The following is a 25948-nucleotide window of genomic DNA, read 5'->3' on the forward strand; positions in this document are numbered from 1 at the left end:
GTGGCAACACTTCCACGAGCACTAGCACAGTAAAGATGGTATATACGTTCTAGCAAGAAAAGAGTCTTTTTCAATAACCGTAAATTGGTTGTTACATAATACGATTGATTTCGTCATTACACGTGTAGATACTCGATTCCCTAATTAATTTCCATATTGGACATTTGATAATATTAATAAATAAGTCTTTGTTTATGAGTGTCTTGAGGGCACTTAACCATTTCAATATTAAGTAAATAATGTTGGAATACGTAACACAATACCGTTTGTTGTAATCAGTAAAGGAACAAATTAGAAATAATAACTCTGAGAAACCGATAACAAACGCACCCATAGGGCGGAATGAACTGATTATTGCTTAACTTTGTGCTGGGAATCGACTTAAGGAAAGTCTTCGGGCCATCTTCTTGAAAAGATGCAATCTCGAAGAAGAAGAAATGCTTTGAGCGCAGGAGTTCCTTCGCTTAGTGCAATGAGGCAGAGATGCTTATGAAGCCTTTGTGGACTATCACTAGAAGTTGCATAGGCTGGCCTGCCATAGTCATTTGAATTTGCCTAAATTTTTTTAAAACGATTAGTTCATATCAACGGTGCTATGCAGACTCAAGAACTACTCGTCCCAAGATAACACCTTGAATCGTTTTTATTAGCACTATACAAATAAGACTTGGTCGAACACTTCTCGAAACTGGCGCATGTGAATATTGAACCAAAGAGAAAGCTCAAGAGTTCTATTTTTGAATTGAAGAGAGATATGTTTTTGCAAAGAAAAAAAAAAAAAAAGCGCCCGCACATGAACCGAAGAGACATGTGATGTGAAGAGACACGCCTCGGCAATTGTTGAGCAATTAATCATGTGACCTGAAGAGACACGTGAACTGAAAAGACATATCTTGTTATGCTCACTTTCGTTGATTCATTAACCAATAATTACAACAAATAATTATGTATAGTGCGAGAAAGGCGGTATATTTAAAATTGGTAAGGTTTCCTTCATTGCTTGCTTAACGATTGTTCGGAGGAATGTAAATAAGATTTTTTCAGGCAATTTTCTCGGTTGAAAATGAACGTGTATCATAAGTAAACCAAAAAAAAAAAAAAAAAAAAAAAAAAAAACAAGGGTAGAATAAAAGGTGTGAAATGGCAAAAGATGATAGACGAAAGGCTTTCGGATTTTTCAATAGGCCTAGTGGGTCTTCTTGGCTTTTGGTTAGGTGAAGCTAGCTAAAAGATTTTGGCACATTTCCACTTGACCCCATTCTAAATCTGGCATTTCTTGATTTGGTTTGTACGTCTCGAAGAGAATGGCCTTTCCATTTGAGACATGACACACCTAATAACTCTATTTGAAATTTTTTTTTTCTTATCTGTTGTGTTGCTAGTTTTTTTTGCTTTCCTTTTTTGTTTGCTTCGATCCTATTCTTCTTGGTGGTGATGTTTAGCCAAATAACCTTATGAGAAGATTAGTCTGGATCGCTACTTGTGGGTACTCTTCGGATGAGCTGCAACCCATAGTATTGAATACGCCGTTTCTTCACCTTTTTCTGTTGGCCAAAAGGCAATCTCTTTGCTTAAAATTTGACCTTTCATTTTAAAGTGATATGTTCATTCCACTAGATAAAGACAGTCAAGCTCGATAAGAGCACTAGATTCCCAGGCGAACTGATTTGGACTCCTGAAAGCATTTGCTTTCGCCCCAAATATTTTAGTGGCAAAGAATTTTCATTTTCACAAATATTCTTTTGTCTGAGAGGTGGTAATGTGAATGTGAAAAAGAGTCATACTTATAAAAAAAAAAGGAACTATTTGGTTGTTGTACAAAGGCATGGACTCTCAAGTGGACATTTCTTATTGGCTTAGCTCTGATTATGTTTAAATCTTGACCGAGCACTTGGACTTGATTTGTCTCGAGAAGCTTTTATTTTTTGCAGAAGTTTGACATCCATGAAGAGTTGGCAACTTTAAAAATGAACTTTTCGAACAAACATGTACGTTAAATTCATGGGAAGTTGTGATACTACAATTTTGATTTTTTCATAAACGTTTACTTTTCAGAAAAATTTATAAGTGGGAAGTGAATTAGTTCTATCTAATCCAATGCTTATGTCTAGCAATAAATGTCAAAAAAGTCATAAACCTATTGTATTGGTGTCAATTCAGTCCTAAACTTTTTGCATTTATGCCGGTTTAGTCTTAAACATTTTATTGGTGCCAATTCAGTCCTAAACCTTTTGCATTTATGTTAATTCAATATTAAAATTTTTGCATTTGTGTTAATTAAGTCAATACGGGCAATTTTGACTGAAAATTCGCTATGTGGATGTCGGTTATCCTACATAGCACGGCTAGCTTTAATTAAATTAAAACAATTTTATGATACTTTCCTAACGTTGATATTTTTTAATATTATTTTAATTTTTTTAATGATAGACAAAAGAAAAAGAAGAAAAAACCAACATAGTCATTAAAAATTTATTAAAATATTTCACAATATTAAAAATACTCATGCTAGCGCTAACTATTCCATGTAGGACAACAAATGTCCACGTTAGCGAATTTCTAGCCAAAATTGGCCGGATTGACTCAAGTAGCACGAATGCAAAAGATATATGAATGAATTGATACCAATGCAAAAGGTTTAGGACTGAATTGGAACCGATAAAAGGTTTATGACTAAATTGACACCAACAAAAGGTTAAAGAGTGAATTGGCACTAATGCAACAAGTTTAAGACTTTTTTGACACTTCTCTCGTTATGTCTGTTCATGAGACACATTGCTTGTTTGTTCTGATAAACATATTCCTTTATATATAAAAAAAAACAATTCCAATTTTCTTCTATTTATGTTGAGAAAGTTTTAGTCGCCAAAGTGAAAAGTCCCACCAAAAGTCAAAATATCCTATTAGCCATCATGAAAAAAATATATATGTGAATCTACGGATTAATATTCGTATGCTGTGGTATAGAAAACTATTGTTGTTGGTGCATATCAGATCTTAATTTATTTAGTTTTTGGTCGAATGGATCTTTATTTAATTAGTAACATCAACGAGGATTATGTCTATAAAATCTAATTTCAAAATTGGAGACGTACTTCTTTTTAAAGAGATTTTTTGACAAAAAAAAAAAGAGATTTATCTTTTGTGAATTCGATCTAAATAGATTGAAAAAAATTACAGTGAAAAACAATGTTTGCAAATTCTCCTAAGTTTCATTAGACGTTCATGATAAAGGGTACACACCATGATAAACTAACTAGATTTGTGTTAGGGGTGCAAATAAAAAGTCCAAAGCTTGAAAATCCGAACCGACCTAGCTTGAAGCTTCACCAGTGAAGCCCAAATGGCTCGCCCACTTTAGATATTCGATATTTTTTTTATTTGTTTGTAGTATCTATAGTAAAAAAGAATTTGGAGAAATGTTTGATAGTTTTCATTTCAAAGTAGACAAATATTTAATTGTTCAATTAAACTTAATAATGAATTAAAATATTGCAATAAGGATAAAATATGGTGTGAATTTGGAAAAAGCAGCCTAAAACATGTCACAGAAGTGGAGTTTTTTAGCCAAAAATGGCCAAAATATGTTAACGAGCTCTGGATGAGTTTTCAATATTGTATTTACAAGCCTTTATTCTACTAGGATCAAAGGTTATGCTCTGTCAAAGTCGGAGAGTAGACAATAGGCATGTGGCCCTATTAGTAAAAAGATTGGGGGTGGAGACCCAATAGCATCAGTGTGAAGTTCAACTCTTGAGCTCAAGAGGCAGAGCAAAAGTTAGAAAAAGAAGAGTTAGAGATAGGTCTAACAAAAATAATATCAGTTTCCATTTTTTTTTTTTTTTTTGCATAAACTGTATGTTTTTACAATTTTTGTGCAAAATAAATTTAAAGAAAAATGGGCTTTAGTCTGAATCATTCCACTCTTATACTCTAGGCCCGATCTGCCTGGCCACGTTGGCACCATATGCAGTAGTATCTACTTGAGTTTACCGGGCTAGGCAACATTATTGCACTTATGTTGCCTATGATTCTTTCTTAATGATAAAATAAGGTACTACCTCTATATGTATGTCGATGTGTTCACCATTTATGAATCGCACTTGGTTTTACATTAGCTATAGGTAATCGGTTCTAAGGTAGGCTGATTCCCGACTTGGAATCTAGATTTAACCTTGTGACTTCTTTTAGAACCAAAAACTAAAGCAGCAAGTTCTAGAATTGCTAATTTCTAAACCAACCGGTTCTACTAGTGAAGTAAGAGTATCATGGTTCTAAAGTAGAACCGGACAGTGGGAACAAACCAAATTCCATATTCTAGTGAGAGTCACGACCCACTTCAACCTTGGGCTGGTTAGATGGTTAATGGATTACTAAGCCTCAAGGATAGGCTTAGCTTGGGTCCTCCTAGAATCATACCAAATCGCAATGGGGTAATCAAATTTGATCTTTAAATATGATCAGTGACATGTACACATGTACATTTATAGAAGTCGCCACTATTCTATTTTGGAAGGTAGACTAGAAACCTTATTGAGCGATTGGGAGAAATCATTTGATTTTGCACAACTTGAGATTAATGGCTCGGGGACTTGGTAACGTCGGTGTTTCTACCGACACCCTTTCGGTACCTATGTTGGGTATTTCTAACATGTTCATGCAGGTTTTTTAGTCATTTTGATTCAAAAGAGGTAAGTCTAGTTTATATGTGTTTTCATGCAAGTGGGAGACTACCCTATCAATCATAATCAGGGTATAAAATGCAAAATTAAGGAATCAATACAAGGATAAATTGCATCAAACAAACCTAGTAAAGCTTTAAAGGCTTAGAGAACAATTTGATTAGGGTTCAATTTCAAATGTACGCGCGATTTGCCCAAAAGGGAAAAATCATCCAATTTCAAGAATCTAAGTCCAAATCTACTTTTGTACAGATTCTCCTCAGAAGCAATAGCTCCAGAGCATAGCTTCCATAGAAAATGCCTCATCTTAGGTTCACTTTCAGTACTCCAATCATCTTCCAAACTCTACTAACCACTTGGTGAGAAAATGAGGCCTTCCCGGTATCTTCCAAACTCTATGAACTGCCAGATTAGATTAGACATTACTGAGCTTGAAGGAAAATATTGTTACATTCATTTTCGTTTCATTTAATTAAATGTGGAATAAAAAATAAGGAAATTAGCATGTTTCTGAGCAGATCTTAGAACCGACCTTGAAATTAGGATATGCAAGGTGACTTTCTGATTTTGAAAAATGATAAATTTATTTCAATAGCTAGATTTCAGATTCCAAATAAAATTTGAATGGGACACAGAGCTGCTCATTCTTGCAGAGAAGTGGTCAAAAGCACAATTCTTAAAAATATGCAAAGCAAAGGCAAATGCGTAGGGATAGGAACTTGCCACTCTTTTTTTGGACACTTTGCATGAAAAGACTCGATTTGACCAAACAAACGTGCCCTTTCACTGAAAGAAAAAAAACAAAAACACCCGAAGAGAAGCGAGAAGAAATTACCTTCTCCTCCTGAAGGTCGAGGGATTGTGGATCTGAGTCTTTTTAATAAGAAAATAAAGCAACAGCCAGGGAGTTTCTAGCGCTTCCACTTTTGAGCTAGGCCTAGGGCTTGCTCGGATCACTCTAGGTGTCTAGAGTCGTCGACAGCGAACAATGGTGGGGCCCTCTTAGTGGGACCGAGCAAGGGCAATGAAGCAGACGAGGGAGCCGAGCATTTGCTTGCCCAGCACTCCTCCTCGGTTGGCTTCTCCTCAGGCCTAGCCATTCTTAAGGATGCTTGTCTCTGTTCGTGGGTGTGTTAACACTTGTGCTTTTGATAAAAATCCGGTTCTCTTATCAGGCAGAATCGGCAATTCTTGCCTCGAAACCGGAAATCAAACTGGTTTTGACAGGTTCTAGATTTTTAGAATCAGGAGCTAAATAGGACTTCTCTAAACCTAGCCTCGAATCGGTCGATCAACCTGTCCATGCAGGTTGTGTCTTGTTCTTAGATTGAATTGGGACCGATGTTCACCCTAATAGCTATGTATGCTCGTGCATGTGATATTGTAGGACTTCTGCAGTGGGCAAATTCAAATATTTTTGTCTATTGGAACACTTTGCGATTGGTAAATCCGGATGCTTGTAGTAAAATGTGCCATTCAGAAATATTAAAAAATAAAATAGGAAATGATTTTCGATATATTATCTTTCCTCGTGAAATGTACTAGTTTTTTTTTTAGATGTACTATACAAAAATATCCTTTTCAAAATAGATTTGGATGATTTTCAGCACGAGAATATGAATATAGACTCCAAAGACCACCTAAATAGATATGGAGATCTATTAATTAACCTCCTAAAGTTAACAAATTTTAATTGTAAATGAGATATGCTCTCTTTATTTTTATTTTATTTTTCAATTGATATTGAAATGAGATGTTGGGTATAGCCCATCAAAAGAGGTCAAGTCAACAGGTGTCAGCAGCACTTAATAAAATATACATTAACACAGAATAAAATTTTCAAAATATTGTCTACATTGGACACGAGAAAACCCCCCTTATCTTGGAAATGATAAAATTTGTTTGATCAACGGTTTAACAAATATTTCGCTGGGCTTATGTAGATAAAAACCTAAACAAAAAACATCTGGTGTAACAGCTATCATCGGGTGCGGTCCCACAGGAGCATTCCTCGTAATGTGATTGGGTTGCAGAGTTATTCCGCGTAAGCACTGACACAGGGAAACATACTGACAACGTTAAAGCGTAGAGGGTGCCATTTGGGCCCGGGGGTTGGGGCCGCCCGTTGTGGGGGCACGGTTGACCGTGGGAACGCCAGGAACCGGTTTCGGGCCGGTTCGGAACCGTGAATTTAAAAAAAAAAAAAAAAAAGTGGGGCCCGGGGGCGGGGCGTTGGGCTCTCGCCCGGCCCCGGGCCCCCTCCCCCACCTCTTTGGGCCGTTGCCAAAAATAAAAAAAAAATTAATTTTGCCTATAATACATATGCCCTTTCTTTTTGTCATTTACTATTTGTTCTTAATCCTCTCATCGTCAATTTCCATTCTTCATCCCGACTTTTTTAATGTTTCGATCAATTCTCAAAGGGAATGTGGCAAATGTTATGGGGTTGTTCCCTCGATTATGTGAGTATGAGTTGGAGGACGATAATATCAACTATGTCCCGATTCCGAACGTCGGAGAAAAAGTCTTTCCTCCCCTGGTGAGAGCGCACGGCAATAGCCGGAAGAAGGGCCAGATAATACATCCGACTTGTGGCTACACTTGACAGGTACGTGTAAAGGCGAAGGTAAGTATAATATAAAATGTAAATATTGTTAAAATATAAATTTCGAAGGAGGGGCTGGACATTCGTCGGCATTTGATGAAACATCCAACGCAGCGGGATCGCATCGCACAACAAATTTGGGTACACCACTCTATCTTTCCTTATTTCGTCTGAAGCTTTATAAACAAACATTGGTGAATATGTTGCCCTTGGTCCGTTTATGGTGAAAATTTTAATATGAAATATTTGATAAAAGTGGTTGGTTCCAGCGCCATATTCCAAAAATACTCTTAACGTGAATTTTTCTCTTTTAAAAAGGAAAATCTTTGAAATTTTTTGGATTATGCGTGTATAGGTAGGTTTTGGGTGATCTTGGAATTATTATTATATGGGTGTCGCGGTCTTGGATGGTGACGTTGGAGGATTAAAAGACTTTTGTTTGAGTTTTTAATGAAGACATTCGGCTCATAATATTTATAGAATAATTAGGCAGTTTTAGAGAATATAATTTAATAAATAAAGTATTTTCATTGGTTTTGATAATGGCACTGCTTCTATTCCAATTAGAAATATTTGAAACCCACTTTTGGCGGACATTTTTTCACATTAGATGTGCTTGTCTGTTTTAAATTTATGTGTACAGATGGTTTCGAATCTTGACACTTTCTCCATAAAGAGTGCATTAATTTTTGGAGTCGCCTTGTATGAAATCGTGGGAAAATTTTGTAAACAAATGGGAGAAAGCAGAAGAAAGATATTACTCGTTGATTCACGGTTGTTGAACTTTTGAATATAAGATTTATTTGTTGTTTTTTAAAATATTCGATTACTTTATTCTCATATTAGGACGTTTGAGAAATTTTAGTATTTTGAAATTTTTAATGATGCTACTAGACTTTATCTGGTTTTATTATCCTACTACGTATTATTTTTAATAGATGTGTTATATTGGTGTGTTTTTAGTGAATATGAAATGTCGTTGGTCGATATTTTGTAATGGGAAAATGGTTGCTTATTTTTGAATTCTCTTGTTATTTAGTTGGTTTGTTTTTTTCGTTTAATTAGCGGTTTATGTTTTTGAATGTGTATTATTGATTGTTTTTTGGAGATTATAGTATTTCAATATATTAGGACATGTTAAAGAATTTGTGTTTATGGAGATTTTGTAGAGTTTTGTCTTTATCGTCCGTGGTGTGGTGTTTTTAGTAGGGGTATAATATGCTTAGAGTGGCAAAAAAAAGGGCCCTGTGTTTTATTAGAAAATATTTACCACTCATTTGGTTTGTGATGGAACATGTACTTTTAATCTGATTGGTGGAAGAGTACCAATAGATTATCCATTCCGCCCTCCGTCGGTATTGCCCTTTTCCGGTTGGGTTGAATAAGCATTTAGTGTTGGAGGATTATTTTGGACTATCGGTTCAAGTTAGGACTGTGGGCCGCGTGTGGCGATTGGCGGGCGTCGCCAGGTTGTCGTGATTTTTGCGATGTGTTGGGATCCCCGCCCGGTCCCGGGTGCGCGATTGCGATGGGTAGTTGGGGTTCTAGGTAAAACTCGGGTTTGTTTTTCCCGGATTGTGGGCTTATGATATTCTTGTTTCTCTTTTTTTCCCATATTTTTTATGTATTTATTGTTTTTATAATTTATAATTTATTTGTTTATTTTATTATTTATTATTTTAAAATTATATTAAAGGATTGGTTAAAGCGGTCGTACAATTTCTCAAAGCACCAAAAAAAAAAAAAAAAAACCAGAGGGAACAGAGAACGTTAAAGAAAAGTTCCATAAAAATAAAAAGGAAAAAAACCACCAAAAATCTTTAACTATGCCAATTGTGACACATTTACCCTAAACTTTTTTTTGTGACACCAAAAATCCCAAACTTTTACTCATATGACACATTTACCCCAAACTTTTTCTTGCGACATTGAAAACCCTAAACTTATACCTGTGTGACATATTTACCCAAAATATTTTTTTTTTTGTGACATAAAAAATCCTAAAATTATATTTAGGTGACACATTTACCTCAAAATTTTGAGGTAAATGTGTCACACGAATATAAGTTTGGAATTTTAATGTCACAACAAAAAGTTTGGGGCAAATGTGTCATACGTGCACAAGTTTGGGGTAAATGTGTCACATGCATACAAGTTTAGGGTTTTTTGTGTCACAAAGAAAAGTTTAGGGTAAATGTATCACAGTGGACATAGTTTAGGGTTCTTGGTGACTTTTTCCCAAATAAAAAAATAAAAAGGAGGAAGAAGAAAGGCCTCCGATTCTCGTGCGCAGCTGCTCAGCTGGCGCTTCCACAGCTGTGGCGGTGGACCGGTGGTTTCCGCCATATCTTCTCGGGACGACAAACAAACCGACACACCGACGACGGAGACCCCATTTCCTAGATCGCCGAATATCGCTCCGCGTAATCCAAAAAATTTCTTCTCTTTCTTCTTCGTCTTCGTGTTCTCCGAGACATTGGGACCGCTTAAAGAATCGAGCATCCCACCAGTTTCAATCTGCTTCGATCTGCGATTCTGGGCTTCGGAACTCTCAGGTTTTTGCTATCTCTCATTTTCAGATGCATTCATTTCCCCCGGTTTTTTGTACGTTGAATGAATCTGTCCTTGAAATTTGAGCTTTGTCAGTTTTCTTTTTCGGGGGCGGAACGCGAAATTGCTTGCTCTTTAGTTTAGCTGTTGGAGTTTTCCATGTGAATGTATTGATTTAGGTTGCGGGTTCTTGTGTTCGGGCGTTGCTGGAAGGCGAGTTGACGAATGCATGATTCGCCGACTTAGGAGAAGTTTCCTATTTGAATCTGCATTTTTTGTGACGAATCTCTCGTTCGCGAAATGAAAAATGATTCATCGCTGTCGAATTTAGAGACCCGTCTCTTGAGGCCGTGTGCATTTCGATGGGAGCTCATGTGCGCTTGGTTGGCTTCGTAGTTGAACCTTGTGACCGTTAGAATCGTCCGCAAATGCACATCAAGAGCATTGTGCGCGAGATCAGGGAGATGCGAGATGGAATCGGAGGCATGGCGGGGAGCAAACTCGAGCACAGACACATGCATCGTCAGGGGAGATCGCACATTGCTCCTGAAACCTCGGATCCTATGCCTTGGTGCGCGGAGGCGGTCCAGCAGGGGCCGTGGGCTAATTTGCCTCCTGAATTATTGCTTCACATAATAAAGCGTGTCGAGGCAAGCCAGACCTTGTGGCCATCTCGGAGAGATGTCCTTGCTTGCGCCGCGATTTGCAGATCGTGGAGAGAGGTCACCAAAGAGGCGGTAAAGACTCCGGAGCAATGTGGGCGGCTCACTTTCCCCATTTCTCTGAAGCAGGCAAGCTCTTTTCGCTCTCCTTGTGCCCTATTTTGTGTTTGTGTTTCCTGGGTCATACACTTGTTGTTTTCCCCTCTGCCTAGTTTCTGTAACTGACTTCAAATTAACTCATTTTCTCTTCTTTTCTTTCAGCCAGGACCTAGAGATTTTCCCATCCAATGCTTCATCCGCAGGGACACGCAAAATTCAACCTTTTTCTTATATCTCGGTTTGAGCCCCGGTAAAATGTCTGTTGCTAATCTGCATTGCTTTTATTCTCCAATCCAATGCTTCATTCGCATGGACACGCAAAATTGAACCTTTTTCTTATATCTCGCTTTGAGCCCCGGTAAAATTCAACTAGGACTGTAAGTGGACTTTCAGAAAACGTAGTTTCTACAATTTGGCGTAAGTGTACATTGAACGAGGTTTGATCTTCATGAACTGGTCAATTTACCAAAATATTACACGTTTCCTCGTCTTTTGCAGCCTTTCTTCTTCTTCTTTTTGTCAATTTTATTTGCCAACTCTAGCGCACGCTCATATTTGTCTCCAGCGTCCAGCTTTCCTTGTTTTGTCGAGATTGCATATTTAGGACGGTTGTAATAGGCATTAGAAGAACTTGTACTTCCTAATAAATGGATCTCTCAGGCATCATATTTTTATTTTCTAAAAAGCCATCAATGAAATTTAGTAAGTAGAAGTGTCGTTTTAAATATTGAACTGTTTTGATCTTGAAACACATTATCGCTTCAACCATGGAAACATTGATTATCACAGGCCTATCTGAGGAGAGGAGCAAGCTGCTTCTAGCCGCAAGAAAGATCAGAAGGGCCACGAACACAGATTTTGTAATATCATTAGTAGCAGATGATTTTTCTCAAGCTGGAATTTCTTACGTTGGCAAACTGAGGTTGGTTCTGTCGTTTGTGTCGTGTCTGTTCTGCAAGTTTTTCTTGTGTCTCTCGCTCTCCTCAGTTTAATTGTGAATTTTCTGGCAGGTCTAATTTCATAGGGACCAAGTTCACTGTTTACGACAGTCAGCCTCCGTGGGATGCTGCAATCAAATCAAACCAGAAGTCTCATGGAAGAATGAAACCGAAGCAGGTGTCTCCAAGGGTCCCCTCTGGCAAATTTAGTGTGGCTACCATATCTTACGAGCTTAATGTTCTCCGAAGCAGAGGCCCAAGGAGAATGCACTGCAAAATGCATTCAATTCCCAGCTCTGCCATCCAGGAAGGCGGTACAGCCCCGACGCCAACAGAATTTTCAAAGAGGTACATTAAGCCATGTTTACTGCCGCCACCGCTGCCAGCTTCAAATGGAAAGAAGCAGCTCGATGAGCATAGCTCGACCAGCCACGAGCTGTTGAAGTCAACCCATGGTGAATGGGATCCACTGGTTCTGAGGAACAAAGCTCCTAGATGGCACGAGCAGCTTCAGTGCTGGTGCCTGAACTTCAGAGGCCGCGTCACGGTGGCCTCTGTGAAAAACTTTCAGCTAGTCACTGCATCGGAACCTTACCAAAACATTCCCGCTGCAGAACAAGACAATGTGATACTGCAGTTTGGGAAGATAGGCAAGGACATATTCACTATGGATTACCGCTATCCTCTCTCTGCCTTCCAGGCCTTTGCAATCAGCCTGAGTAGTTTTGGCACCAAGCCAGCCTGCGAATGACCTCCGTCTCGAATGTGTCTTTTATTCTCTGTCTCCGGCCAAGAGAGTAATGGCGTTCCTCCTGTTGTTGATTGTACATATTTTTTCATGACAGTGATGTGCATGGTAACTTTAGTAGTTCCGAGTAGTGGCTGTTGCATTGCAAGAGACAACATATGTCAACTGTTACCCATATTTCATTTTGACCACAAACTTCTGCTAGCATCGGCTTACAGATGATAGACACTGTTGGATGACTTTGTTACTGCTGAGAAAATGTATGTAGTGAACGTTTTCTTCTAAAGTAGATCCCTTTTGATAAATGATTCCTATATAGATCTTTTTTCAATTATTTGCCATGCAAGTTAGCCTGAGTTTTGCACGGACATGTCTGTAATCACAATTTTTGTATCATTAGTACGTAACCTCAGTTATAGGAGTTGAGATAGCTTAGAGGTAAAGAAGTCGCACATTCTTCCATGGGGTGACAAGTCGAGCCACGTCGTGATTCACTGTATAGCTAATTTTGCCTTGAGCATTTGCTAATCCATGCTCATCCATGTGGACGAACGTCACATGGGATTACGGGACGGGCTCATACATCTCTAGGTATCTAGTAATTATAACTCAAATTGAACATTCCAATAACGGGTGTAAGACTCTTATAGTAACATCCAAATGGGTAGTTGTACTAGTCTTCCTTAAAGTTGGCAAAATGCGCCTAAAATCCATATGTTAACCCATATTTTATGATGTATGCCATAAATGAGTTGCATTAAATTTTAAAACTAAGGTTACATGGGTCATAAATGGGTTACTTAACATTTTTTTTTTCGAAAGTTTATTTAACAATTTAATGGGTCATAAATGAGTATAAATGGATTATCTAACTATCTTAAGCAAGTCATAATAAACAAGTGGTTTTTTTTTTTCTTTATTTCTTTTCCTTTTGGCAAACTTTGGTGAGGGCTGTGAGGGCTTCGCGGCCCTTACTTGTGGACTCGAGGGTCAGGCAGCCCTAGCCGGATTTCACAACAAAAAAAGGGAAAAGAAAGGGAAAATAATTTTTTAGCAATATTATTTTTTCAAATATTTATAAGCAACAAATTTTTCTAGATTGGATTAAATATTAAAGTATTTTAGAAGTATGAGTCTAGTGCGGGTCGAAAAATTTGCATTGCAATAAAATGAGTCGTAATTAAATCATATTGATAAATTTGAGTTATTAGTGTGGGGTCATTTTATAATCCGATCTGACTCACCTGGTTCCCCACTCTTTCGCGGATAAAAAGAAAGAATCAGTAGTAAGGTCATTTGATTTTTTATTTAGTGTGATATATAGTGCTTTGTTGCCTTAGAACATACATGGATATGCATTTTTTGTAAAAGACCTAAAGCTTTTCTAGCAGGTGGCAGAGATTGATTAATCAAGCGACGACATGTTTCTCTATCAAGTGACTAGTAATTCTTTTCTGCACTAGGTTTGCAAGGAATATGATTTCTAAGAAGCAAATATTCAAATGACTAAAGCATACGTGCTCGACAAGATCATACTCATGTTGTTTTTCGAGGATTGAGAACGAATTCTTCCCCATCTTGAATGTTGGAAAATTATTGGAGGAAATGGAATAACGATATAGTTGGACTTTGAGGGGTGTAATCACTCTCTTTTAGGATCATTTTGCCCTGAAGAAGTTGCTATAGGTTTCTAGCAAATTCCCTCAAGGATACAACAAAGTCACGGTGAGAATACTGGACAGCAATTCCAATAAATCTCCTAAAATTCTCTGCGAAACAATGAAAAGATGGTTGTTTTGAGAAAACAAAAAATGAAAAGGAACTACATAAAATGAATAGAATTGTCCATTTTATGAAACAAATAGAACACACCTCTTGGTGTCCGAACTGCCCATACGAACACACCCATTGATGTTCAAAAAATCGCAATTCGGACATGACTGTTTGTGTGTGAAAACCGCCATTCGGACACAACCGCTCATGTCCGAACAATCATAAAATAAAAAAATAATGAAATAAAATTATAAAATAATAAATTTCAAAATTCAATAAATAAAAACAAATAATTGTTGATTAAAGTTTATTTCCGTCCATGGTGCCCAAAGTGCTAATCGCACCCGCACGTGGGTATGATGAGCTCTAGCCCATCCACCCATTTCTCCATTTGAAATACTATAGTAGCCTTATCTTATTTAAAATGTCTTTCACCCTCTCATCTCTCTTATATGAGACAAGGAAAATGCTTTATTTGTTTGTTTTACAAACAAACACCAACATTGAATGCATAATCTTTCCATCTTTCTTTGAGGTTTCCGTTTAACTCAAAATTGAAAGCGCACTAATATGATTCTCCAAACTTATGTGATCAGCCTATAAAATCGACACGAGGTCCATTGAGGAAGTCCAATGTGATTAAAAAAGAAAAAGAAGGAGAAGAAGCAAATGTCTTTAGATTCCACAATTAGCTCAAAAATCAACACAAAAGATCCAAAAAGCTTAAATCGAGGGACAAAATGAAAAGGCATAAAAAGCAACTTATGTACATGTGTAGCAGAAGTCAAGATGTCAGTTTTCACTGGTCTTTAAGGAGTGCCTTGATTCAGGCTTGTCCAGGACGCAACGTGCCAAGTTTGGATCAATAGATAGCCCATCTTCATTTAGGTAGCTCAGGAGGTTATTATCACCATCCTTTGGGAAGAGGAACCGTGTAATTGGCGAAAGCCTCGTGTACATGTACACCTAGGGCTAGCATGATCTTTTCCTTCCTACCGAAGTAATATATTCCGGGTAACCGAAGAAAAAAACTGCATTCGAACTCATTATCTTCAGTAATCTCACCATGTTTGTATTGGTTGTTTGTTTAAATGGTGCTTTTTCCTTATCCCATATATGAAAAATGGGATAGTGTAAGTCAATATATGAGTATAAGGCCACTTTCTTTCTCTCTTTTTTTTGTCGGAATGCAACTCTTTATTTCATATGAAAAAGGAGTACATAACTTCAAAATAAAGATGCAATTCCCAACAAAGCAAACAAAACATGTAAATCTAAAAAACGAATCAACTTGATATTGTTTGTAGAGATTGGCCCATTCCACAAAGACGAATCTATCATAGCATCAAAGAGTATCCAATAATTATGGTTTTGCCAAAAGGCGGTACGCACCGAGGTTCGCGTCCCAAGCACCATCACCATATAAAGACTACAACAACAATAATGTGTTGAAAGAACATAGAAAATGCATTGTAAATCCCAAATCTATCTCTAAATTGGGATAGAAAATCACTCAAAACTAAATCTAGATCTAGACCGGGAGAGAATGGGTACAAAAGATATACTAGTTAATTAGAAAATCACTTTCAAATAAGATGGCTAATGAAAACAATAAAGGAATTTTGAAGATTTGTGGAGCGTTCGACTATTTAGAGCAAACAAAGTAGCCGGAGTCGGAGCAAGCGGATTTGGATAGAGCAAATTCTTCCGAAACACTCGCGCTTCAATCTTTAGTGCTCACTTTTGTGGAAAATGTTGACTGCGTCGTCCATGAAATCAACGAAGAAGCCTAAAAGACAGAAATAAAAAAACACAAATGAAGAAACAGAGGGGAACAAGACAAGAAATCGGAAAGAAGAAAGGGGGGAGGGAGAGAGAGGAGCCCCTCTCTCCCCCTCAAGGGGGCATGCTAAGGTTAGCGGCGGCAAGAAACCCTAGGAAGACAAGAAACCTTAGGGAGAGATGAAATGAGGAACTGCGCAAAAGGAAGTATAAGGCTACTTTAGTAATGAAGACAATGGACTAAATTGGTTGGACTCTGGGGCGCGATTATAAAATAATTGGTGTATTTCGAATAATTCCTTAAAGAGCGTTATAACGCCTCAATTTTCGATTCTATTTCTTCACATTTATTCATCAAACTTTTCAAGATGTTGCGGGTCCCAAATTGGCCATTCTGCATGAGAAAGTTAATGTTGCTGCCTACATATTCGTGTGCCATTCCAATTATGGCACTAGCAAGACTTTGCTCGCCGGGATGGCATGCTGAATACTCGGACACATAACAAGGAAACTGCGCAACCTTTGCTTCTTTGATGAAATTCCTTTTAAATGAGCAGAAAAGAATTTTCCTTGACCTGGCTATGAAGATGATCGAAGCGAGGAGGACTGGGCTTCGCCAGTTCGAGGTGGGAAGTGCTGTCTGGATTATAAGAACATGTAAGTACTTGTTGCATTTTTAGACGTGACTCGACAGAATTACGAATCTGTTTCCCGCAGCCTGGTACTTATCGCCCGCCTTGCACGCTCATCAAGTCATGTTCAATTTTGCAAATCTGGTTTGAATGAGACATCGGTCCAGTTTTCGCCCGCATTGCAAGCCATTCTTGCCATCGGTTGTCTCAATAACAAACTCGGTCAAGAATATATTCGTGAGCTTCCCATTTCTCCCACTGGTCGTCTTCGTCGCGGTGTCATCATAGTTACTGCTGGTCAGCAAATGCCCGAAAATCAACTCCAGCACATAAGATGTTCTCCACCCGGTGCATCTCCACAGGCACGCTATCCCCATTGTTGTAACCCGCTGATCAGATTCTTCTCCACATCGATGGTCACCTTCACCAAGTCCTTCCTCGGGTCTCACCGCTTGTTGTCGGCGGCATTGATGAGCATCTCGCCGAAGATCTTGTAGAGGTCAAGGACGTAGGTGATGAGGCGGTGCACCCCCTCAACATCCTCATTGATGGAATATTTAAATATGAAATCACACTTTGATCTAACAACTTAAGTGTGGGGGAGACTAATGGAAGATGAAAGATAAGATGTAGAGAGAGAGATAGACGAAGGTTTGCGTGAATCCTGTAGCTAGCAAAAGAGCGAAAATGGTTTCAGAGAGAGAATTTTGGATTTTTTCTTTTGTCTTTTCTACTTTTTCTAGATCATGCTATTCCTACTATTGGATTTTATTTTTCAATTAGAAACGCATGAGCTTTAGAGATACACAAGTATCCATTTGTATATTCAAATCTCGATCAATTTGTAAAAGAAAAGAACTCTCTCCTTTGTGAGAGCTTCTCTCTCTCCTCTGTGAGAGCTTTTCTTTATCCCAATGGTGATAGCTTCTTCCTCAACCCTACCCAAACCCTAAAATCCCTTTCATCCCAATGAAATTTCACTCCCCAAGGCTTAAGCTACCTATCATATTCCCATCCATAAGTTTCCTTTTCTACCAGCGGTGTTAGTTTTCTCCAAAACCCTAATTCCCAAACCCCAAATCCTAAACCTGTCTTCTTAATGTTTCAAAGCTTAATCCCACCACCCACTACCCAACAGACTTACTCCTCTCTTCTGATGTAGGTCTCAATCACATTTTCTTTTTCTTTTTTCCAGAAAAGAGGACCCGTTTCTAAGCTAGATGGAAGCACTGCTTCATGGCAAGTTGGACAACTTTCTTATGGGTCTCGAGATTCCTAGTGGCTCTTGATCCTGGATCTACCAAAAGCTCCTCTACATCCCTTTGGTGTTAGTTCCTTCAAGAGCAGAGCCTATCCCATTCAGTTGAAGTTTTCGCCATTTCCGTCGCGGTTGTAGCTCTGAGCTCCCTTCAATCCACCCTCTACCAATTTGTCTAGTACTTTCTGAACCTACGTTAGTAGCAAAATGCAAATTTTAAATGAAGATTTTAAGCTGGAATTGTCAGGGCTTGGGCATTCCCTTGACATTTTAGCATCTTAGAGCTTTAGTGGCTCTCGAAAGGCCCAATTTAGTATTTTTTTTATGGAAACTAAGAACAAAGAATATGTAGTGGATAGAGTGAGGAAGCGCCTGTAATTTCAGAATCTTGTGGTGGTCAACCTGATTGGCATCGCTGGGGGTTTAGCATTAATGAGGAATAAAGAAGCATCGGTGGGGCTGGAATTTAGTTCTGGTGAGCTTATTGATGTTATTTATAGGGATTTAAACAGTGACATAAGGATGAGAATCTCCTTTTTACATGCTTCGACAAATTTACAAGAGAGACTAACGTTATGGCAGCAATTGCGCACCATCCACTCTTGGAACACTCTACCTTGGGTTTGTATGGGAGACTTCAACGAAATTTTATATCACTAGGAGAAGTACAGAAAGAGGGAAGCAGATTATTATCGAGTAGCAGCCTTTCGATACCTATTATATGACTGTTTACTGTTAGACGTCGAGAGCAAGGGGTGCACCTTTACTTGGGCCAACAATCGAGAAGGGGAAGCTCTAGTGAAGAAGAGACTGGATCGAGTTATCTGCAACATGGAATGGAGAGTGATGTTCATGAACGCGGAAGCCTTTGCTTTACCTGCCATTGGCTCCTACCATAGTCCCTTAGTGCTGTCCTTATTCCCACCGAAGGCAAGAAGGAAGGAGTTTCGGTTTGAAGCTTATTGGTTAGACAATGCTGAAAGCCATGATATAATCAAGAAAGTGTGGAATGACCATCTTTACACCCAGCTCGAACTGTCGAAAAAACTGAATAAGGTAGCTGTTGCCTTGACTAAATGGAGTAATAGTAAATTTTCCAACGCTTGCCGCCAGGTTGAGCCACTCATGAGAGAAGTCACTGAGTTAACAAAAAGGATAGATGGAGGACTGAGAAAGGAAGAAACCCAGCAACTTAAGCTACAAATTGAGAAATTATGGAGGCAAGAAGAGATGTATTGGGGCATGAGATCAAGGATAAGGTGGCTGAAATAGGGAGATAGAAACACGAAGTATTTTCACGCCACTACGGTTCAAAGAAGACAATGAAACAAGATCGCCATGCTAAAATTAAACGACTAGAATTGGTGCAGGGATCCTGTTCTAATCAAGGAACATATTGGTACTTTCTATCAATCCCTCTATGACACAATAGGCCCAAGGAACTTTTAGCCCGTGCTAGATCAATGTCCTTGTATCGTGGGAGATGAGATGAATGAAGCTTTAACAAGGCCAGTGACGTTAGAAGAAGTGAAAGAAGCAGTGTTCCAAATGGGGGCAATAAAGGCACCAGGCCCGAATGGACTAAATGGACAATTTTATTAGCATAATTGGGAGGTAATTCAGCAAGAAGTACATGGAACAATTGATAATTTCTTTGCCTTAGGCTTCTTGGACCCATCTCTTAATAGTACCCATATTGTCCTCATTCCCAAAGTGGCAAACCCGGAATCTATCACGGAATATAGGCCCATTAGTTTATGCAATTTCAGCTACAAGATCATATCCAAGGTGATGGCTAACCGTTTGAAACCCTGGCTCCCTGAGCTTATTGTAATGGAGCAAAGCGCATTTGTTAGAGGACGTCAAATACAAGATAACATCTTAATCATCCAAGAAGTGTTGCACCAGCTCAGAATCAGAAAAAGAAAGAGGAAGTTCTAGGCGGTACTTAAACTTGACATGCAAAAAGCTTATGAGCGGGTGGAATGGGATTTTTTGTGTGCATGTATGACAAGAATGGGCTTTTGTAATTACTGGGTCTTTTTGGTGAAACAATGTATTTCCACTGTTACCTTTAGCGTCAAAGTTAATGGGGAACCCCTTCAAGCATTCAAGCCTACTCGACGTATCAAGCAAGGAGATCCTCGCTCTCCTTATTTATTTATTATGGCTAATGTGCTCTCTTCACTCATGCACAAGGCGCTAGGGGATGGAAGTGTGAAAGGTATTAAACTAAATAGATTATGTCCGACGCTCTCGTATTTATTATTCGCTGATGATGAGATTTTTTTCCTAGATGGAACTATCATAGAATGCTAAAACTTGGCAAACCTCTTGAACCAATATTGCTTCGCATCAAGACAGGCTATTAACTTAAATGAGTTTGGAATTTATTTCAGTAGTCGATGCCCATAGCAGTTGAGGAGCAACATGGCGGAAATGCTAAGAGTCCTGGTTATAAAAAAAAATTGGGAAATATCTCGGAATCCCATCGGATTGGGGACAATCAAAGAAAGAAATGTTCTATTAGATCCTTGCGAGGGTGAATATGAAACTCGAGGGGTGGAAGGAGAGCCTTATGTCAAAGGCAGGAAAGGAAATTCTCATCAAAACAGTTGTGCAAGCGCTGCCATAATATGCAATGTCCACATTTCAGATTCCTGTTTCGATTTGTAGAGCAATTGAGAGAAAGATTGCAAATTTCTGATGGAACCAAAGCAATGAAAAAAACTGGAATTCACCGGAAGAAGTGGTAGCTACTGAAAACTAGGAAAGATAGTGGGGGTTTGGGATTCAAGGACCTTGTTAATTTCACTAAGGCAATGCTAGGGAAGCAGGCGTGGAGACTCATACAAACCCCTTCAGCCCTTTGGGGCCAATTATTAAGAGGGATATATTCCCTACGGGGAATTTCTGGTGCACTAAAAAAGGCTATAGACCATCCTGGGGTTGGCAGAGCTTACTGATGGGCAGGGAGATGTTAGACCAAGAAGTAAGGTAGTCAGTGGGAGATGGCACTAAGATTAGATTGAGAGAAGACATGTAGCTTCATAGAGGAAGGATCGGAGGACCAGCAAATCAAGGAGAGCCTCTGTTTGTTGCTGATGTGATCAACTAAGATACTAAGTGTGGCATCTCTTGTCCCACATCGCTTAGGAGGAGAGTCTTGGGCTAGTTGATATGGTAATGGGTCCATATTGACTTGCAAGACACGTTTTTCGGGGGCTGTATGGGCGGCCCTCGGAGGAACAAAATCGTGAGGACTGTGTGTCCAAAGCAGATAATATCTTGTGAGCGGTGGGCCCAGACCGTTGACCGTTACACTAAGCAATGGGATGTGCAAAAGCTGTTAATGCTTTTCGATGAGAATTTAGTGAATGAAATTCTTGTGATCCCACTTAGCCCTCTCATGGGAACTGACAAGGTCATTTGGACTGGGAATAAATCTGGTTCTTACTCGGTCAAGAGTAGGTACAACAGCATTCACATAGCAGACAAGCACAGCAACAACACCTAGCCATCATCATCATACCAGCCTCCCAAATCTTATGGAACTTGATTTGGCAATGTCACACCCACCCCAATATCAAGTTTTTCTTATGGAGTATATGTTCCAATGCGCTTCCCACAAAGGAAAATCTATATATGAGGAAAATGCTACATGATCCACTATGCCTAATATGTCATCAAGCGCTAGAAACACTAGAACATCTATTTATACTCTATAGCTGGACAAAAGAGATTTGGTCAACCCCTGAACTAAGCATAGACCCATCTCCTAATAAGCTCACCAGAATCGACAAATGGTTTCTCGACATCCGAACCTCAGATAACGTCGTGCCTTCGTTGGAGCTGCTCGCCGGGACTCTATGGCAGATCTGGAAAGAGCGCAACTCCATCTTCTTCCAAGGCCGAAGATCGAGACCTCACGAAATCGTGGACCAAGCAGCTGCAGAACTTTATATCTTCAATAAATGGAACCCAGGAGGAAGAAAGCGAGGAAAAAGGGAAGCGATACCACCTGCTCGTCGGGTTCCTCCGAAAAAAAGGGACTTGAAGTATAACATAGATGGCTTATGGACCAGCGAATCCTTGGTGAGAGCTGTCACCGAAATTTGCAGAAACTCGGATGGAGTCATTACCGAAGGTTTTGCCTTGAAGATCCACGTTGATTCCTCCCTTAACATTGAAACCCTTGCTCTTCGGGAGGTTCTATCGAGGCTGGTGAAAACAAAGGAACTCAAGACTTCAGTTTCATCTGATCTGTACGTGAACGTGGAAGTGGAAACTGACTGCTTATCAGTAGTGGAATGCTTATCAGATCGTGCGGTAAGACTATGGCCCGGGAAGGTAATTATTGAAGATTGTAAGACCATGTTGGCCCAACTTAAAGGTGTTATCGTATCCTAGGTGCCCCGAGAAGCCAACAAGATTGCAGACTGGGTGGCTAAGGCCCACCGGGACAATTCTCTCCCTAGTAATTGGTATTATAAACCCCCTCACCCCCTTTGGGTTTTATTATGTAATGATTCCGACCTAAGTTTTGTTTCATCAACGCTTTAGCAATGAAAGTTATCTTTTTGACAAAAAACAAAAAAAGTATCGATTTGTATATTCATTTACAATTCTTTTTGTAATTTCTTTAATTTGAGAAATATTTCAAATTTGAACACAGAAAAGAAAAACAAGCATGACATTACTAAAAGTAAATTCATGTACTTCTCTTTGCTCGTTGCTATTTCGCTAATCGCTTGATCAAGCGGACTCGAGGCCATGTTGCTTGTGTGTGGGCTTTAAAGCCATCACGCACATTCCGTAGTCAGCACTCCAAACAATTCCTCTTATTATCGTTTAGTAATGGTAATCATCCCATTTACGAGACATGCACCTTACTAGACAGACAAAGCAAACTCGAAAAGTATTATATGGTGGTTGCTTGGAGCAATTCTTCTTAAAATGGTTTAGGTCGCAGGCCTATTGACTAAAATGCTCGTAAAAGATAAAATATATTTCTCAAACTCTTTTCTCTTCTCTTTCTTTTGCTCTCCTATCATATAATCTTTATCCTCCCATCTCTCTATTGCTGACATTTGCGAGAGATCCACAAACAGTTTCAAAACTACATGGAGTTGCCTCTACTTGCGTGTTGCCCGACGCATTAAAAAAATGTTGAACTTTGCACAAATATAAAAGAAGTGAATAATAGGAAACAATCGTGTAGAGCGATTGTTGTGGTTTCAAATTGTGAATAATAGGCCAAAATAGTCCAAGGCTTAAAGTTTGTGCACTCGATCAATCCGTGCTATCTAGCACGTGCATTATTCTAGTGTGAAAATAACACATGGTCCGTGACTTTTGATCTAATATACAATGTTGTTCCTGGATTATTAATTCATTCAATGTGCTCACTAAATTTTGGTCCATTATGCAATGTCGTCCCTAAACTTTTACATTGTTCAATATGGTTCACAAACTTGAACTTTTGCAAATTTTTATATTATACAGGAATTATATTGAACATTCACCTATAGTTCAAGGACCACATTGGATAAATTAAAAATCTAAGGATTTAGACCAAAGTTTGGGACTATTTGTACAAATTAAAAGTTCAGAAATAACATACATTCAAGTTCACGAACCGTTTGTAATATTATCCCAATCCTAGTAAAACCATTGAAGCACGGACATGAGTCGGAGGCCCCAGAAGACCCCCTTTTCCATCCTCTATTTGTGGAGGCCCATCTTGTGTCTCATGGCTCTTTCTCACGTCAAGATATAGTAACGTAATGTAATGCTTTCTTCATGCGCTTATGCCCCAATAGAGAAGCAACCTATTAATACTCAAACCCTAAATCTTCACCTATTCCTCCAAGAAAAGAACTTCATGTAAATTCACCTGCACGTAAAACGACATGCACAAGATATTCTGGAGAAAAGGTGTACTGACAATCTGAAAAACGTCAATGTAGCTTCTGTTCTGACCAATTTAAACCTCACGCGTCCTTCAATTCATGCGTCCCAATAGTTGCTTCTTTTTTCTTCCCGGGGAAATACTACAGGTCAAGAACTTGAAAATCTTCAGGACTCTATCGATATTACAAGGCCTTACAAGGTACGTTTGATGTCTAAAAACGTGTTCTCTTTATCATTCGTCATCTGAAGATGGAAGGCGTTAAGAATCATAGCAAGTTCTTCAGAACGTAAATGCAGTTCTAAGTTTAATTTAACCGTAATTTTCTCTGTCAAATGCAGCATCAGAAGTCTATTACATATTGGTGCTACTTCAATCAAAAGAACATTAGCACCGATTCTGTCGATCAAACTTATAAACTTTTTGAATTTGCGATTCAACTCATCAATTTTTGTTTCCTAAACAAATCTATCAGATCTTTTTGAGGCGATGATAACCCTGATTGTCCACAACTTGAAATTTCTTTGTTTGTTCCAATTGAAATAAACAGCAATTAAGAATGAATTCGATAATTAGTGCTGGCTTTCTAACATTCAGACTGCCTATATATTGTTGTTACAGTAAAAAATATCTTTGGAATTTTATGCTAAATCCAAAATCAACAGTACCAAAATGCAAGGAATAGCCCGTGCCATTCGTTCTTGCCAGGAGACAGTTAAGAATGCTATTCTGAAAGATTGGCACGCGAGAGTAACAGCCAATAAAGATAGCATCTTCTCTCGGTTCGGATCTCTCTCCTCCTCTACAGACATCCGCGAAAAGGGTCTTGAAAATGTGACAGTAGCTGATGTCCTAGTGACAAAGGGCGAAGAAAAAACTGGGGCCTGGTTGTCATGCCGGTCCAATGACACCGTTTATGATGCAGTCAAGAACGTATGTCTTTCTACATGCTGCTGTAGGAAATTTCTCGTGCATTATGTATGCATCTGATTTAAGAATAATATCATGACAATGATGCAGATGGCTCAGAACAATATCGGGTCATTGGTCGTATTAAAGCCAGGACAAGAAGAACTTATTGCAGGAATCATCACAGAAAGAGGTGATCTCAGTAATCTCTTTCATCTACAGCTGCAAATGACATAGTTGAGCACTCATCAAGTTGCTCATTAATCTAACTCATCCACACAATCTTGTCAAGTGCAAGAAATTGAAAACTAATATGAGTGCTATATGGAATATTGTATTGTACATACTTAGAGGTCAACTCTACACTTTTGAGAGCTCTAATACCATTAACTCCCCTTCCAAGCCAAAAACTTAAAGAGAGAATAGTGAAAAGAGATTTAAGAAATAGCAATAATTTCATGAAAAAAAAAAGCTATTTGACAAGAATCTGACGTCATATAGGCAATTCTACAGATTATCTGCAGAAGATAATTGCACAGGGAAGGTCCTCAAAGCAAACCAGAGTTGGGGAGATCATGACTGACAAGGTGAGTTCGGCCCTCCCATGAATTGTCCTACTTTTCCGGTGACACAACAAACACTAGTTATGTTTGAACTACCTTCTATGATTACTCCCTTCAGAATAACTTGATAACAGTATCGCCGGATACAAACATCCTCAAAGCAATGCAGCTTATGACAGGTACTCAGCTTATTGCAGTATAAAGGCCCGATCCGGGGTCTATTTCTTTTTTACTTGATACTATATGCCAGTCCATGAGAACATATCTGTGTGTTTGTCGCAGAGCACCACATAAGACACGTTCCAGTTATCGATGGAAAGATAGTCGGCATGATGTCAATTGTGGATGTAGTACGAGCAGTGGTAGAGCAACAGAGCGGGGAATTGAAGAGACTGAACGACTACATAAAAGGAGAATATTATTGAATTAAAACAATGATAGGATAACAGAGAGAATATGCTATCCATGCTGATTTCAGCATTCCACAATGGGTCTTGAGGCCTCACAAGATGCAAATTACTGTGGTGTATCTGGCAAAAATGTAATACCTATTTCTTTTTAATCCTATTGCAAACTAATCTCAAAGAAAAATTTGCAATGACAAATGTCTTTAGCAAAAGAAAGAAAATCTAATCAAAAGAAACAGTCTAGGTTTCAAGGTAGCACCCCCCACCATTGAAGATCTCATGTGCCTAAAGCCAGCTGAATCACTAACCCATTTCTCATCTGTCAAGTCAGGTAAAATGTGACGAGCAAATCTGTCTTTCGTTTCAATTGCTTGTTTATAAAGAGAATATAGAGCCCTCATCGTCCAAATTGGCATCTCTACCGAACAG

At 38.8% G+C, this 25948-nt stretch overlaps 2 protein-coding genes across 9 annotated transcripts; both read left to right on the top strand.

The window, feature by feature from the left end:
• Nucleotides 1–9532: 9532 nt before the first annotated feature.
• Nucleotides 9533–12611, top strand: LOC115727872 (tubby-like F-box protein 5). Of its 7 annotated transcripts, none has more exons than XM_048275046.1 (5): nucleotides 9533–9842; nucleotides 10169–10628; nucleotides 10761–10848; nucleotides 11388–11520; nucleotides 11609–12611. In XM_048275046.1, the coding sequence occupies exons 2-5, from the start codon at nucleotides 10266–10268 to the stop codon at nucleotides 12285–12287; spliced, it is 1263 nt and encodes a 420-aa protein (XP_048131003.1). In that variant the 5' UTR covers nucleotides 9533–9842; nucleotides 10169–10265; the 3' UTR covers nucleotides 12288–12611. The 7 variants fall into 7 exon arrangements, with proteins under 7 accessions (XP_048131003.1, XP_030514044.2, XP_048131004.1 ...); XM_030658184.2 differs by having other exon boundaries at nucleotides 10234–10628; XM_048275047.1 differs by lacking the exon at nucleotides 9533–9842 and having other exon boundaries at nucleotides 10461–10628; nucleotides 10765–10848.
• Nucleotides 12612–23721: 11110 nt separating this feature from the next.
• On the top strand, nucleotides 23722–25676 carry LOC115727870 (CBS domain-containing protein CBSX3, mitochondrial-like). Of its 2 annotated transcripts, none has more exons than XM_030658179.2 (6): nucleotides 23722–23841; nucleotides 24306–24573; nucleotides 24661–24742; nucleotides 25063–25136; nucleotides 25231–25291; nucleotides 25395–25676. In XM_030658179.2, exons 1-6 carry the CDS (start codon nucleotides 23741–23743, stop codon nucleotides 25535–25537), a joined length of 729 nt encoding a protein of 242 aa, XP_030514039.2. In that variant the 5' UTR covers nucleotides 23722–23740; the 3' UTR covers nucleotides 25538–25676. The 2 variants fall into 2 exon arrangements, with proteins under 2 accessions (XP_030514039.2, XP_030514040.2); XM_030658180.2 differs by having other exon boundaries at nucleotides 23759–23841; nucleotides 24262–24573.
• Nucleotides 25677–25948: the final 272 nt, after the last annotated feature.

Source organism: Rhodamnia argentea, chromosome 2 (assembly GCF_020921035.1).
Source record: "Rhodamnia argentea isolate NSW1041297 chromosome 2, ASM2092103v1, whole genome shotgun sequence".
Taxonomy (NCBI): Eukaryota; Viridiplantae; Streptophyta; class Magnoliopsida; order Myrtales; family Myrtaceae; genus Rhodamnia; species Rhodamnia argentea.